We start from the raw sequence: 17,925 nt of genomic DNA on the forward strand, positions 1-17,925 counted from the left end.
GGCGCTTCGAGTTCAGTGGAATGAAATAATAAATTCTCGATACATATCTACACGTCGAATATCCGATATTGTAATCCACTTCACTTACTCTCATGATATTCGCAATACGCTTTATTAAATTCCACGTTAGCCCCTGGATGCCATTCTACCTGATAGTTAATTTCCGTCCATCTGTCCGTTTGTCATTTGTCACCAGGCTTTATCTCATGAAGCGTGATAGTAATGCAGTTGAAATTTTCACAGATAATGAAATAAGAATAAAATAAATATTTAAGGGGTCCCATACAACAAACGCGATTTTATTGTCGTTTTTACAGATAATGGTACCGCAACGTTCGTAAAAGAAACAGACTAGAACTTGGCAGGTTTTTCTAAACTGTGCAAATATAAAAAAAACAATACTTTATAGTGTTAAGAAGGTTTTTGAAATGGCGCTAAAATATTTCAAACAAAAAAACGTTATAAAATTTATCAAAACAAGTAAATGGACATTCTGACATGTTTTTCTATATGTACGAGTATTTATCGACTTATATATGTATTTAATCTTTTAAAAATGTCTTATAAAAAAACCTGTTTCATAAAGGTAAGGCATGTAAGTATATTCAAAACGCTAAAGTAGATTGTAACGGTAAACTGAAATTCATAGCTCGCTATGCTTTGTAATATGAAATTGAATTATGAGCATCCGACGAATACTCCGCTTATTCTAGAATTGCATTGGAAAGCAACTTTAATTTAATAGTATATTAATATACTGGTATTTAATAGTATTCATAAGAGTGCATTAAGACAAAGAACATAAAATAAATCCTGTGCGATTCACCTGCGAGCAGAATTAATAAGATTTACCTCATGTCGAGCGCTCTGCTAAAAGCTTTCTAAAAAGAATAAACGACATAAACAAAAGATTATTTATTTAGAGTTCGACGCTAATGCTTATGTTATCGATGATAATACAAAATATTTTTTGTATTATGCGCCACTACTCTTTAATTTTTGAATAACTTAGCTAATAAGGGTTGTCTGAAAAAATTGCTCTGGCAATAGGACTGCCTTTGCATAACTATGTTTGTGAAAGTATTATTTTGCTGTATTTAGTGTTGTTTTTTTTGAATTCGTCTGCAATACAGGGCATGTATGTATGTGTGTACTATATATATCTATCTATTTTATTAACATGACTATACACCCGATTATAACTTATCCTTCTCAGATTCTAAGAGGCCTCATAGTTCTTGACCATAAAGGCCATAACATAAGACTACTAAATAATTAACAATAATTTGTTAAGCAAATATATTAATGGAGGGATTTTCCAATTTTTTATTGGGGCATCCTTGATTATATGTAGCTTCGAACGAGTATGTGCATTACTTCTATATATGCACATAAAGAAGTAATCTTGAATATTCTCAGAACTGCATACTAAGCTCTGCAAACACAAATATACTCCTTATCTCCAAACTCGAAGGGAAGAAGAAGTAGGAAGGTCTAGTAGTACCCATCATTGCAAAATTTTAGTAGCAGTGGAGTCTTTGGTCAGAGCTCCCGCCACGGCTGTAGGTACTATCGTCACGCTTATTTCTTTTGGTAAGCAGCATAGTTGCAATGGTGGGATATAGGTTTAATTGAATACAAAAAACATATATAAGATGAGCGCCTTCAGCGCGTTGCTAACCATAGATAGATACATAGTCTATACCCTTGGCATGTTGAATCTGAAGGGTGTGGTTGCCGGCGTAACTATAGGGCGGCACCTGGCTAGCACGGACAGAAGACAAAAATTATATCCCCGATTATCTCCTGACAAGGGATATGGTTAACCCGTTAAAGCACGGGAAAATGAAATAGGAGAAGTTTGCCCTCGTTTATTATTACACATATTATTTGGATATTATTTCCACTTGTGCGCCAGTTGTATCAACTCTCTCGGACAGCTGTGGGAGAAGATCAATTTTTGATCCTTTCCCCGGGGATATAATTGTCTCCCAGGGGGGGTCATATGCATGACCCACAAAACTCGATTTTATATCTTTGTAGACAGATCATAAATCATGTTGTGTCATGTTTGCCATACTTTTAATAATTAAAACTTAGCATTGGAATTTTAATAGTGTTTGGATGATTAACTTAATAAGTCTACATTATAATAACGATCCGATACTGAAATCAAAACACGTGGAGTGAAAATGTACGATCGGATGCGATCAAACGCTCAAAAAACCAATTATGATTCGGATAGACGTCGGAACAACGCAAGTTAAATAAAAGCTGGTAACAGCGAAACGAAGCTGTAGGAAACTTTTAACTTTGCCTGTTGTTGATTATTTCAGCTAACATTCTGATCGAAAAGTTTTTCGAAACTACAGTTTTCGTTCATATTTCAACGTTGTAACTTTTTTATTCGAAATTTAGGTAAATTTGGTGAAAGGTAGATGTATGCCTAGGTATCTTCTTTGATTGGGCTTTTAGGCGTTTTAGGCCTTTTTTAATTTAATCCTTGCATCCTATTTTATTTGTATCTCACAAAGCAAAATAAAAATGCATAGGGGAAATAAAAGATTCTTTATTTGGGTATGTAAAAATGTTATGATTATTGTTTTAAATGTGATTATAATATACTAACGGACTCCCTTGAATTCGTTACAATAAAATATCTGTAGCTTTAGTATCCACAAGTTTGCTCGCTCGCATTCGATGAGTCGTTTTCGAGTATGGAATGACTTGAACATCGAAGTAAAATCTATTTATTCACATTGAATTAAAGCTCAATTTTGTCAACAATTCTTTAGCTAGGGCTATTTTTTTTATTAAGAGCACTAACAACATGCATATTACACGATTTAAACATAGCACACACACCAAAACATGGACTGTTATGCACGTCAATTACAAAACGTCATGTAAACTTAATTACAGAACTATTGACAGAACTTTTGTAAAACAAAAGTACAGTGGTCGCGACCTCAAGACAGGCGATATTAGGTCAATTTTACTTTGACGACACAGCAGTTAGCAGCGACCATGCTTCCTGAGTACAAGGCCGTGGGTTCGATTCCTACAACTGAAAATTGTTTGTGTGATGAACATTAATATTTTTCCGTGTCTGAATGTTTATAAGTATTTATGTATATTATTCATAAAATTTTTCATCAGTCATCTTAGTACCCATAACACAAGTTATGCTTACTTTGGGGCTGTATTGCGATGTGTGTATTGTCGTAGTTTATTTATTCATTTATTTATTTATGAAAGTAAGTTACAAAAACTTTATGAAAACCACCCACTCAGCTTAAACTATACACGTCATTGCTACGTTCGTAGATAGGTACAAAATTCTCCGGTGCCAATGAAGTTCACCCGCATCTCGTTTAACAATTTTCAATTCTAAGTTAGAAATATAGTAAGTTATATTTAATTCATTTAAAAGACATTTATTCGACAAATAACTATGAATAAAAATAAATAACGGTTTCGTCGCTTTTACTGCTAGATTTCCTATGGGACTGCATAATATGAGATATATTCAGTTTACATACTTTACATGTTTATGACAATATCAATAATAATAATAAATTTCAAGAATATAACTGATGAACTCACGGAAATCTCAATCGAAGCTAAGGGATTGGGTGAAATTTCAATAAAACTCATTCAATAGATACTAGAAATATTGAAACTAGCAGCGTAGGTATCGTTTATCACAAGAAAAGCAAAGGATAATTACGGAGTTAGTATACGAAATGCTGTCTCTGATGACATAGAACTAGCTGAAAGTCCTTTGTTATGTACATTATTGATCGAAGCAGGTGACAAGTGATTAAGTAAACATGTCAAGTGACAAACATAAATGTGTATCCGTTCATACGGATCATTTAACTAATCACTTGACACTTTCTCACATTTTTTATTATTTCTTTATTAGTGACTTTTATCCAACAAGGATATGCCAGCAGGGCTAGCACGGGCGGGATATAAAAATGATATCCCCCGATTATATCCCTGACAACCCACTTGCTAAACCAATGGAACATGGAATACCTAGGCGAAGTTTACCCCCGGTTTTTAATACACATATATTATTTGTATATTATTTCCACTTGTGCGCCAGTAGGTACTCTGAGAGTTTATAAAGCTGTGGGAGGAGATATATTTATATCCTTTCCCCGGGGATATAATTGTCTCCTGCCCATGCTAGCCGTGCTGTGGCGTGCATAGAGGGTATGCACAGGGTATGCAGATGATATAAAACTAAGAAAATCTCCAGTACGGGTTATAAAAAACTTAAGGATGTGCATCGTAAAAGTTATAAAAAGCCTACTCTTAAGTAATTATAACTCGTACTGGGGACTTTCTTCATTTTATATAATCTGCATACCCTGTGCATACCCTCTATGCTCGCCACTGCCAGCCTCATTATCCCTTAAGTAACATAGATATCAAAACATAATAATTAAAATGATGCCTGCTACCAAAAATATCAACCTGTTGCTGCCTGCTCAAAAATATCATAACGAAAGACCGGAAACCTTCTGTTGTCGGCTGAGATAGAAGGCCCGTAAGAGCAGCTACGTCACCGGCACTTGCAACTCGACAAATATTAGTGTAGTTGCATTTTTGCAAATTGCAGCGTCACTAACTTAGTAGTGCGTGTGCGCTGTACAAGCGACCGTTTGGCGCCGCCCCTGCTACGATAACCCCGGCACGTTGACCTCGCATTTGTGTTTACTAAGGCATTATATGCACAATTGATGCCAGTCGCCTTGCACTTACACCTGTTTGTGTAATTTTTCCGTGTTCACAACTTCCGAGCGCTACCCTTCAGCTATCTCGATAGTCAATATGCGAAGCCAGAACTGGTTGGTGTCTATTAAACACAGCATATTCGGAACCAAAAAATAAGTCTCCAAAACACAGCAATATCTTATTGATTAAACGTAAAATTGTAAAATACGTAAAACAATACCTAGGTTGAAGTTTGTAATTTTTATATTATTACCTTCATTCACAGAATTAAGATCATACAGAATCCTCATTCAGACATTATTGTATGCAGTGCATTGTGTCCAAAGACAGTGAAACGCCCCGCGCACATACTAGCTTTACACCCGCGGAATGTTGCTAGCTCACAAATTTTTCTCGTTTTCCCATTTTATGGTAAACGTTGAGAACATAAGAGGTATAATAATTACTTTCAACTGCGAAATGGTATGAAGTGACTAACCGTCTGTTCCCTTCAATATTAGTTCATATACACCGTTTCCGTATGTTCTTATTTCTGTGGTAAATTAATTAAATACAGAATAGATTACAAAAAAAACGGCACTCTGGGAAGATGTAAAACATTAAAGTTGAAAGCAGAAGTTTTAATTAAAAACAGAAATATTAAATTGAATTAGTTAATATAAAAATTAAAATAACAATTTTTCTTATATTTTGAATTGCAATAATAATGGATATAAATACAAGATACGTAAATAACCCGAGCCAAGATGGCAACAGAGAACGTTATGCCGATTCCGAGATGGCATGAGAGTCGTTAGGTACTGCGCAGACGACCAAAATATATTGCACATCAAAAATTAGAAAATCACGCTGGCCATTGGTCGACTTAACACGCTAGGTTTCCTCGCAATGTTTTCCTTCTTCGTTAAAGCAAGTGATAATTTTTCTCTCGTGACTCACACAATGAGAAGGAGTTAGGGCCGTAGTCCTACACGCTGGCCGACTGCGGATTCGTGTACTTCACGCACCTTTGGGAACATTATGGAGAACTCTAGTCTCTCATATATGCAGCGCTCCTCACGACGTTTTCCTACACGGTTGAACCAAGTGATATTTTAATATTGGATAGAAGAATTTACTTTGCGGAAATCCATGATATATTATGAAAATCAAGCTTAATTTGCTATACTCCGCGTAAAGCAGTAGAATATTTATGGTGCAATTTACAATTTCTCGTTCGCTCCGAAACTCAGGAGATGTTGACTTTACAATGAATAATTGTTAAGATATTTCAATTGCAGAAAACGTACTTAACTTTGAAAGTTAGAGATGCATGCTGGAGTTTTGAACACGCCCCCAGGAAAATGGATTCGAAGTCCTACCCACCGTAATACTCCGGCTTAAATAAATCGTCAAATAGCTGTGCATAAAGTCTACGTGAACGAATACGCTACAATTAAGTTTCAACTGCAAATTTGTGAAGCATATTCCCCTTTGCCCGTAATTGAATACGTCTGGCATTCACGATACGTGCCTGAAGGAAAATCTAGCATATACGTACTCAAATTTATTTATCGTACCGCAGGTGAGTTTAGACCTGCGGGGCTAATTTTATCAACTTGAAAGGAGAATAGGATATTCAATTTCGTACGAGAGTGGACCTCTTTAGTATCTTAATGAAATGAACGTTAAAATATCAGATACGTACTCTGGATTACATAAATATGAAAGAAATGTATTAGAAGTTTTTAAGTAGGTTTAAATTTTTGAAGTTTGAAAGCCCATTTAAAATAATCTCATATTAATGCTGATTCAATAGGTTAATACATTTTGAATTAGAATAAGTGTTTGACAAATTATTGTTGTTACTTTTATAAAATTAACTACGATTAAGAGAAAATCTGTTATAAATATATACTTATCATAAAACTGTAATAAAAATTTAATATATTTTGAAAATTTGGTTGCGTATAATCGATACTGAGTCCAAACAGATTTTTATTTAATTTTTGTCTGTCTATCTGTCTGTCCGGGCATCACGTGAAAACTACTAAACGGATTTAAATAAAATTTGGTATAGTAGTAGCTGATATTCCGGGTCAACATATAGGATACTTTTTATCCCGATAAACAGTAAGTTTCCTCCGGGAAACGGGATGATAATTTTTATCAATTTTACTTCATAGCTCTGTTAAATTTGAATCGATTTTAATAATTCTTTTAACATTTGAAAGTGTATTAATATACACTTTCAAATAAAAAAAGATCAATATCAAACATGTTTTGTCTAATTTTAATGAAGATCTGATAAATATTGTCGGAGATAAAGGACATAACTATTTACAAATAATAGCAAGTCGCAAGGAATGTGGGAAAACGATGAATGCATGAATACCAATCAAACAGTAAGGGTTTTCGTTGCTAGATTTACTGTCGAAATATTGATTTCAAATCTGTAACTGATAGGTTAAAATCCATTCTGCGGGAAAATTGGATTCGTCTCTCGGAGCAAAGCTCGCTCAACCCGATATTATTTTCGAATAGATAACATACTGTGATCTGTAGGAGCAGAACAAATAGGTAACTATAAATTTTATCAAGAACCATAACAAAATATGCTTTATAATAATAATTATATACGTCTCTCGTTACATTGTATACGATAAAAGTTATATTTAAACAAAAGTTTTATTTTTATCCTTCGCCGGTCGACGCTGTGTTAACTGATATGCAGTGCAACCCGAAATATAGAACGAGGTTGTACTTTTTATCTCCTTAGGGCAGCTAGGAACATTGACGTGGCTGGAAATAAATTTAATTCTGGAGGGTCACATATTCTCAACATGAAAGATAAGAAGGAGAGTTCTCAGTAGGAAAAGACTGGAGATGAGGTTTCTCCAGTCTTTTTTTATTCCACTACAACTTAGCCCTTGACTGCAATCTCTTCTGCTGGTAAGTGATGATGCAGTCTAAGATGGAACCTGTTAAGGAGTATGGTAGTCATACCCCTATAGGGTTCTACGCGACATCGCACCGGCACACTAAATCGCTTAGCAGCACGTCTTTGTCGGTAAAGCTTCCAGGAATCGAGCCCTGTACCCTGTGTACCCTGTGTTCCTGAGCCCTGTACCCTATTATTAGTCAAGAGATAGAATAAATACTACGTTCATATGTTTTAAGTAAAATTTGACGGACCAATCGGATGGCCCACCCGATGGTAGGAGTAACCCTCGCTTAAAAACAGAGCATCACTCCGCTGGCTCAAAGAACACACCCTTCGTCTGTGGCGCTGCCTGAGGCAGATATAAGCAGGGTGGAAGTACTTCCACAGATGAGCTCTGTCACAAAAACTCTAATACCTACTAATTACAAATATATTCATCGGAAATGTTTGAATAAAGAATTATCGCCTCTTTTCAGTGATCTGAAGGAGAGCGTTTTCACGAAGCTAGATTTACTCGACTACTTCAGCTTGGCTGATAACTCGTTTACGGAAATGCCGAGGCACGTACTCCGACATATGCCGCACGTCAAGACCCTTGACTTCTGCAGGAACAAGATCACCAAACTCACGGAGGAGGATTTTCAAGTAAGGCTTTTCGAGGAATTTATTTATTTATTTAAATAGTTTATTACGTAAAGACGGTGTAGAAAAACCACGACGGGTTGATCCGTACACCGGCATTCATCTTCCAACGATCGGAAGTCGTAGCATTTAATATGAATGTACTCGTTCAAAACATTCGTATGTGAGATTACAAATAATTGCTAAGAACACATTTGATGTAAGATGTAGTATTTGAGTAAGGTTTTACAGGATGTTCTAACCATATGTGCATATGTGCTACATAAAATTACTTTTTGTGCTATGGCATTTATCACAGTACCTATTCAGGTCCGATGCAATGACTAAATCTAAATGAAATTAGAACCTGCATACGTCTATAGGACACGTTCCAACTGCTACAAGACTGCTCTTACCTGTGTGATTTGAGTCCGACTTTAAATAACGATGATGATGATAAATCCAACTAATATTATAAATGTTAAAGTGGGGATGTTTGTTACTCAATCACGCAAAAACGGCTGAATGAATTTGGATGAAATGTAACATGCATGCCAAATTTCAGTCAATTGCAGCCTTTGACATGGAAAAGAACATAGGCCACCTTTTATCCCGATTTCTTAAGTAGTTCTCGAGGGAAAATTGAAAATTGTTCACAAGCTATAACAGCTTTGAAATTTGGTAGGCATGTCACCTATGCTATAGAAAATGACATTTACTTTCTACATCGATCTCTCAAATAGTTCTCGTGAAATGACTAAAATTCTTAACGAGTGAAGCTTTAGACACAATTCTGAAATCCACGCAGACGAAGTCGACAGAAGCTGGTATATTATAAGTGCAAACAAATCATATTATGTAAATAGCCTAATCAAGGGTTTACCTATTTTACATGAAATGTATCTTGTTAAAGGACATTCAAGAATTGGAACATCTGGTGGTCGCCGACAATCAAATATCCAAAATTGAGAAGCACGCTATTCCGAAGGGATTGAAACATGTTCATTTGGGAATTAACAAACTCAGCTCTTTGAACGGAGCTCTGCGGGACCTGGATTATTTGGAGTGGATTTTCATTAACGCGAATCACCTAAAATCTATCGACAACGAATTGCCTGTGGTAAGTACGCACTGCGATAGAGTTTAAGGCTAAAAACTGCTATGTTAGTTGACTCTTTGAAAATAAATACAATTAAAACACTTGTAACATATGTTTAGTTATTTTTAAACATAGTTGTCATAGATATGTTTTTTTGTTTTGTTTTATAAAGCCTCTGTCAAAACAAGACAAACAAGCCGAAGATTGATGGTGTCTAGTCATTTTATTACATAATTCCCGTGGCCACCCTTCTGACTCTATCATCAGAGCAGCTCAATGTCATAAACCGGGTGTAGGTCAAAATAAGCTTGCATATTCGTATTACGGTAGTTCGTTTTTTAAATCGTAAAATCTTAGTAAAGTATGAGAAGTGTGCCCGGAATCGGCAGAACAGTGTTCATGAGCTTACGAAGCTTCTGCACTAGGAGTTTTTTAAGTTTAGATCCTATCCTCCGCGGCTTTTTTGTGATATTTTAATTAGAGTCCCCTTTATAATCGTATCTTGGCTGCCATACATTGTATAAGAGAGTTCATACATTTTCTGTGAGAAACCCCGCAACCCCCCGTTTACTTCTCGCACGGTTTCGCAACTTCCGCAATAAGTTATTAAAGGAATAAAGTGTGCACTGCTGATCGGGAGCATGCCGCAGAAAAACGTCTTTGACTATTTGTTCGAGACAAGATTTGCAATAGCACATTCATTACAATGGAAACCCTAGAAGAGAAACGCCGCTGCGGAAAACTTGCAACGTATAGTGCATTCCACACTTCGTTTTGATAGTTGCAAGCTGTGTGCTCTGCGGCGCAGGTCTACACCGTGAAATACCATTATGAATTTAAATAATAATAGAATCTTTATTTATATTTTCCAGAAAGCCAAAAAGATCACGCTCATACACGCTGCCCATAACGAGTTGCAAAATTTGCCGAAAGATTTGACGCAAATGCCGTCGCTGGAAGCCATGTTTTTCTACGACAATCATATCAAATCACTAGACGGAGCGCTGCAAAAGTCGAAAAGGCTTACAAGAATAGGCCTGTCGTTTAATAAAATTGAAAGTGTAAGTTGTTGTGCTTTTCGAGAAATGCCTTTGCGTCCATCTATCTCATTACATACATCTCACAACTCTTTTTATAAATAAACTATTTTGTAAATTGGACAAAATGTTGCCTGCACCCAGGCTCGACACGAAAAAGACCCATCCTAGTTTTGTTTAGAAAAATATATCGCATTACCTACTCTGGAAATGTTAGTTATTTTATCCACCAACATAATTTTAGTTTATTTATAGTTTTTAAGCATTGGATTGTTTTAAATGAAGCCTGGAGTTGGAACCTGCTTGGACCTTGGAATAGGCATAAGACAACGTATTAACATGGGTTTAAATTAGCATAAACTTACAAAACCTATAATTTAAATCTATACACCATTCTCTTTGAAATATCGTTTTTCAATTATAAAATGAACATATTTAGATCTTAATTATTTATTTATCTATTATTCCACAGACGGCAACTTTGATTTCAGCACGATCACGGATAAGTCATTAATTTTAGTAAAGGGTTTATCATTTCATCACACATACACACAAACACACACGCACACATACCCACAAACATATAACAACATGCACCTGCGTTTAAGTCGGCATGCTATTCTCACTCTACACACCATTGTAAAAAATGCTCAATTAAAAGTTCACCAGCCATTATCTCAATTATTCAATCCCAATTCCTACTTTAGGGGGGCAGGTTTCCAAAGATTTTTTGTACTGATTTTTTTTACTGATCCTAGTAAATATTTTCTTTTTTCTATTCCATTCTGTTTATTTTTTCAACAATCATTTTTCATCAACAATAATTTTAGGGAAGAATCATTACTAATTTTTGTTTTTGAATCTCATTTATCTTTTTTTACAGTTGGCCGAAGATGAGTTTGCTGAAACAGAAATATTATCAGAATTGGATATGGCATATAATCAATTGCGGTCTCTGAATGGTTCTCTAAGAAATTTGAAATCTTTGCGCTATTTAAATTTAACTCACAATTTTCTCACTGAATTCTCCTTACAAGATATCAAAGGACTTAAACGATTGTCTGTGATAGATCTCTCTCACAACAAAATAACCAGCATAACCGGAAATATGGTAACCTATTTTTATATAAGCAGTTATTAATATTTATTCATACTTTCAGATGTTGGAAAGATGTTGTATTGTATTTATTAAGGGCACGCCTGCCTTAGCCAGACGGACGGTCTGTCCTATATAAATACCATTCCATCCTATTTCCAATGTTTGAGACACAGGTTTTACTGGTGTCCCGTCAACATCCCCCCCTGAAACCTACCAGTCCCTTTTGTGAACCTAACAATATCTCCTATGGAGTGGTTTGCTAGATCTTCTTCACTTATTCTATCCTTACATCTTACCAGCGCGTACATGCGGCACTCAACTGCGTGCAATAAAGAATGTATCAATCTATCTATTGTAAGATGTCTTGAACAGGCAAATGAAAAGATGTCACTTAAAAGTATTACCTACAAAAATAAAACCTTGTATGTAAACAAGCATTACTATTTACAGAACTTCATTTTATAATTTGCTATAATCTGCGAGATCCAAGCCAAACCGTTACGGTACCTATAACTTTTTGTCTATACGCTACATCAAAAAGAATTTGCAAAATATTTTCACATTCCACGTGTGCTTTGTAATATTGGTTAGTAAAGACAACATCTGCTGAGGATGCCTTATAACTCCTACCGAAACGAGAGCGAGATTATTCTAGAAGACCAGCGTATTGTTTCGTAATATACTACTCGTATAACACAATATTGTCGCGAGTGTGAGTTGCTTTATTTTTATCAAGCTAAGCATACTTCATGACTTGCAGCAAGAATTTATTATGCACTTCAAAGGGCATTGGCTCAAATATCTACATAACTAAATTTACAAGACCAAGCAAGGAAAAATAAATTAAACGAATTCATTATAGAATATTCGACTACAGTTCAAAAGGTCCAGAGTTATCACTCTCAAAAATTGTGATTTGTGTAGGATTTTCTGTTAAGAAGTACTCAGTAACAATCCGAAGTTTGCGAATTGGCGTTGTCAACTCCCGTGCGAGTACGTTAAACCGTCGGTCCCGGTTATTATCACAAATACGAGCCCACCAACCCGCATTGAAACAGCGTGGTAGGACTATGCTCTTAAAATTTTCTGTCTTTTGAGAGAGAAGGAACATTAATACTCTGGGAATGATAATCATGATGAGAGAATTATTTTTTTATTCTTAATCCAATTTATCCCTTTTGGATTGGAGACTCTCTTTTTTTGTCTGAAAGGATTATAGAGTCTACCTAGAGCTGCTGGCATGTCTTGGAGGAAAAGAGTCCCTAAAAAAAATAAAGATAAAAAAAAAATATCTAGAGCCAAAGCTGAATGTAGCCAGCTTCTTTGGCACAATGCCTCGTTGAGATGGTTTTGAGACATTTCAGATTTAATTTATTTTTATTTTGGTACATGGATTATTCATTCTTAATTTTTATATTTTGTGAATTTTACCTGCTACAGAATCTTGTGGATGTTGAAACCAGAGTATTAGAGTTGCGGTTGGATCACAATCATATTCTGAACTTGGGCGGAGCGCTGATGGGTCTTCGTGGACTCCTAACGCTGAATTTGAGCAACAACCAGATACAACAAATATCACCTGATGACCTTATCGGCCTAGAAGATCTGAGATACCTGGATGTATCTCACAACCATATTACTACTTTGGAGGAAACCTCGAAGGTTTGTTTTTTTAAGAAGTATTGTGAAATTATTCTCGCTTGCGATCGTTTGCGAATTAAATCAAGTTAAGTTAAGACGTTAATTAAGTTACACCGCGGTTGATTTGCCTCTTTGGTGAAAGAAGAGCTTACTGATTTTTTGCGGAAAGGATCAGCCTGGCTTTTCAGCGCGGAAATGCAGCTAGCATTCTAGGCGCCATTCCACGCGGATATGACTTGTACAGTAACTAGTTTAGTGAGAAGTGGTTAAATTATCTAAAGAGTACTTATTTAATAGTTTAAATGCTTTTGCGTTTAGACTATTGATTTATTTTATTGCAATTTGTTTTGAATTACTTCCAGACGTTTTTGCCATCGCTTGAGGAACTTATCGCTCACCATAACAACATAACCATGTTGGACAAAGATTTTCATGGCCTGCCGTCGCTGTGCAAGGCCGATCTATCCTATAATAAGATTCAGTCAGTGAATTATGAAGTCGTTTCGAAATCAAGATGTACGATCAATGGAGTGCCCAGTATATTGAAGATTTATCTTCAAGGTTGGTTTAACCCACTCTAAATGCCACATTATTTCTGATAACTTACACTATTTATATCTCCTGTTATGCATTTTGTACCTATTTATTTTATCTTGTCCAAGCTTTTAGCATTTACATTTTTGTGTCTTATTGCGAATGTACCTACTAACCTATATGTTATAGTTTTATGAAAAGCGTGCTTTGCGAACTTCTAGCAATATTTAACCCTCGCACTTAATTTCTTAAGTCAATTAATTATTGTTTTTTTTAAATATCATACATCATTAATTTGTTAAATCCTTAATCTCGTAAAATAAAAGGAAAAAAATATATGGTAAAAATACAACATAAAATAGAGTTTCTATAGTTAAATCAAATATGAAATAGTATACGTGATGGGAAAAATAGGAATCACAAATCACATTTTCACAAAAGTGAATAGCTAAATATTTTAATTAATATATTTACATACTATAGTCAACAACAAAATATGATTACAAAGTAAGTAAAGCCACAACGACAGATGGGCGATCTTAATGCTATGGCGCGGCGCGTTAATAAATATTTTGCATGAAAAATGTACTACACGATTATAAGCTACATGTTTATTACTTAATAGTAATGCTATTTCAGATAATCCTGTGTTATGCGACGAGCGTTTGTACGAGTTGATGACAATACTGGGAAGCTTAAACGCCCGACTCAGCGGCGTATCAACTTGTGTCGCTACACAAACTTCGGCGCCCGTTCTGATGAGGGCGCTCAATGATATAGTTCCCGATACTCCTGTTCTTGTCGTCACACAACTAGGAACGGGGGTCCAAGTCGTGGAAGGACGAGAGACAATACCATCCCAGCTTGCGTATCAACGCGTCGGCGCGCTAATTGGGCACGTTATGCCGGAGCGCGAAGACGGTATCTCGGTCGTCGTGGACCCACCAGTTACGCTGCCCCCGGAAAACACTAACGTGGTTGTCAAATGGCCGGATGAAAGGAGAGACAAATCTCACCCTCTCGCGGATCATCTGCGTCTTCGTGATCTTAACACCTCCCCGCAGTGAAAGAGTGTCGTTCACCGGCGCCGCCGCACGCCGACGTCTAAGAACTCAGTGCTTCGCCTTAGAAAACTTACTGACCTAACCTGGGCAGAGTATCTTCTGTTTCGTTTGGATGCATGGAATTCCTTGTTTAAGCCTTCGCGATGTATATAGAAGACATAATTCAATGCATCTTTTATCATTTGGAGTCTTTAAACGCGACGAGCGATGCACATAACTAAGTTTATACCTAGAATATAGAATCTGAATGTGTAGATAAATGATTTATTTTCGATGATTGTTTGAGTGATTGTGTATCCGATGTATTTGTAGCCAATAAATTCGATTACTTATGTTGTGTATTAGACTATTTGTTATAAACAAAACATTGGTGTCGCAAAGTTTTATTAACGTGTAGAAAATTGTCGCATCCGTGGATTATTCTAACAATCTCTCAGCTAATGTATAAACTATAAAGTTGTACCTACCTAAAATTATTTATGTAATGTAATATTATTAATTGTAGAATATAGATATTAATTTAATTTATATTGGCAATTAACAATATGGCGGGGGAAATGTCTTAATGTATACTAGGACTGGAAGAAATGTTTTGCTTCTGGCAATACTTAGTAATATAAAATTACACAAAAACGCATGCTTTTAATTCAATTGTATCTATCTTTTAGACAGACACGCTTTTTTAAATATTTCTTTCAATTGATTGTATACCTACTAAGTACAATATTAACATGTAATCTAAAAAAAATACTAAACAAAAATAGTCTTTTACTTATAATCTACCAACAGGAAAACCGTTATAATTATAGCTATAATTTCACTGTATGAAGATAAAATAACGATTGTAGTTGTTGTTTGGAATAAATAATACATGAAAGAGCCGTTGTTCATAATACTTAGTTTCTCACCTTCACTTGAAAGTTCTTACTTATGTAAGAACAGACCTAACCAAAAGATTTGACGGCCGAATGGCGCAGTGGGCAGCGACCCTGCTTCCTGAGTCCAAGGCCGTGGGTTCGATTCCCACAACTGGACAATATTTGTGTGATGAACATGAATGTTTTTCAGTGTCTGGGTGTTTATCTATATATTATAAGTATTTATGTATATTATTCATTAAAAAAAAAATATATTTATCAGTTATCTTAGTATCCATAACACAAGCTACGCTTACTTTGGTACTAGATGGCGATGTGTGTATTGTCGTAATATATTTATTATTATTATTATTATTATTTATAAGTCCGAAACAGTTTACTAAATATTAACCCTACCTACCTATCTCATCTGTTTTTTTGTAAAATAGAAAAAAATGGTGTGTAGGTACTTTGTGTATGTGTTATTTTCCTTTAAATTAAATCAACAGAAAGTTTTCATTTAAAGATGAGTAAGCAGATACAATTATCAAACGAAGCTAGAAAAGCAGTTATCTTATTGATTGTACCTACTATTATTATTAATTTGCTATAACTACCGTTTCGACCGCATCAACCACAGTTAGCAGCCAGCGTAGTGGTGCATAATCTTTTCCTTCCTCAATGGTTACATCCAGAATTAGATACTAACAAACAGTTTTGATAATACAGTAGGTACAGACAGTCAATACAGCGATGAAACCTAATAAAAGAATACCTAAGGTAGAATTGATACCCAAGGCACAAAAGATTTAATAGTGTGAATAATTAAGAATAATAAGCAGAAAGCGAGAATCATATAGGCACAGAATTAAGAACATACAGAAACCGTATACACCACTAATACTGAAGCATCAAATACCACTCCACTTTAGTAGTGATTCTCAAACAAACAGTTAGTCACTTCATACCACTTCATTCCAATTTTCGACACGTTTACCATAGAATATGAGAAAAAGTTTGTGAGCTAGCAACATTCCGCGGGTGTAAGTGTAGCAAGTGATAAGTGCGCGGGGCGTATTCACTGTTTTTGGACACAATGCACTGCATACAAAAATGGCTGAATAAGGGTTCTGTGTGTTCTTAATTCTGTGCTCATATATACCTATTATATTTTGAAACCTTCAGTCAAGTTCTTCGTCAGTGCACCTCTACGAACTTTGCATGTTGCCAGTGACGATTACTTACGGCTCTATAACGCGGTCAAATACTATGAGCTTAATAAGAAGGCTTGGGGTCCCAAGGTACTGAAGTGGCGCGACCCGAGACTGCGCGAGCCGGTAAACGCAGTGTTGCTGGGTACCCGAGGTGGACAGACGACATCAAAGGAGTCACTAGGAGCCAGGAACCTATTATTACAGTTTTTCGTGACCTTTTAAACCCTTGTTCCCTATCACATTAGACTGCAATTAATCGGAAGATGTGTGTGTGTGTGTGTGTGTGTGTGTGACAAACTATTTTTAAATAAGCTGTTGTACGCGATTTCTTTCACCTTTTTTATTTTATTTTGCTGGGCTTCATATTAAGCAACACCTACTGAAGCTTTATCTATACTAAAATTTGTCAAGATTGGTTTTGCTAAATGACAAACAAAAAAAAACAGTTTTGTCTTCAGTGCCGATTACAGAGTGCACTCTAAAAAAAATCCAAATATCTTCAATTTACATGATTCGACCCGTTACAAATTTATCATACATAACTATTGATTATAACTATAGATAGATGTATTGGGGATTTATTTGTCCATCATATTAGAAAATATCCGTTTCCAGCGGTTTCACCCGCGTTAACTTAATAGTCTTTAAGGTAACATTTTAATGTTAGCCAGTCCGATACCTCACTCATAGACCGCTTCCATGCGTCCACTGACCTCTTTTATACTATAGTATACACTAGAGGTAAGCGCGTGCGTCCCATAATATTCTTTTTTGATTACTTCCTAAATTATGCAACCTTAAAACAATAGAATTAAGACCATACAGAAACCGTGCACACGACTAATATTGAAGCATCAAAAACCACTCCACTTTAGTAGTGTAGTAGTAGTTAGTCACTTAATTCCATTTAGCAGTTGATAGTGATTATTTTACCTCTAATGTTCCAAACCTATAGGTACCATAAAATGGGGAAAATTTATAAAATTTGTGAGCTATTCAATTTGTGTTAAGTAAGACGTGCGCGGGGCATTTTCGCTGCTTGTGGACACAATGCTCTGCATGCAATGTAGGCTTTATAGGGGTTTTG

General features: G+C 35.6%; 1 protein-coding gene across 1 annotated transcript in view; it reads left to right on the forward strand.

Moving 5' to 3' along the window:
* LOC120636280 (leucine-rich repeat and death domain-containing protein 1) overlaps positions 1–15,646 on the forward strand; it is a 38,634-nt gene extending 22,988 nt beyond the window's left edge. The window contains exons 2-8 of the mRNA XM_039907692.1: positions 8,149–8,317; positions 9,207–9,413; positions 10,265–10,453; positions 11,313–11,540; positions 12,969–13,190; positions 13,532–13,730; positions 14,343–15,646. Of these exons, the coding sequence (XP_039763626.1) occupies positions 8,149–8,317; positions 9,207–9,413; positions 10,265–10,453; positions 11,313–11,540; positions 12,969–13,190; positions 13,532–13,730; positions 14,343–14,770 (1,642 nt within the window). The 3' untranslated portion in view covers positions 14,771–15,646. The remainder of the gene's footprint in view (positions 1–8,148; positions 8,318–9,206; positions 9,414–10,264; positions 10,454–11,312; positions 11,541–12,968; positions 13,191–13,531; positions 13,731–14,342) is intronic.
* Positions 15,647–17,925: the final 2,279 nt, after the last annotated feature.

This window comes from Pararge aegeria, chromosome Z, assembly GCF_905163445.1.
Source record: "Pararge aegeria chromosome Z, ilParAegt1.1, whole genome shotgun sequence".
NCBI classification, from domain to species: Eukaryota; Metazoa; Arthropoda; class Insecta; order Lepidoptera; family Nymphalidae; genus Pararge; species Pararge aegeria.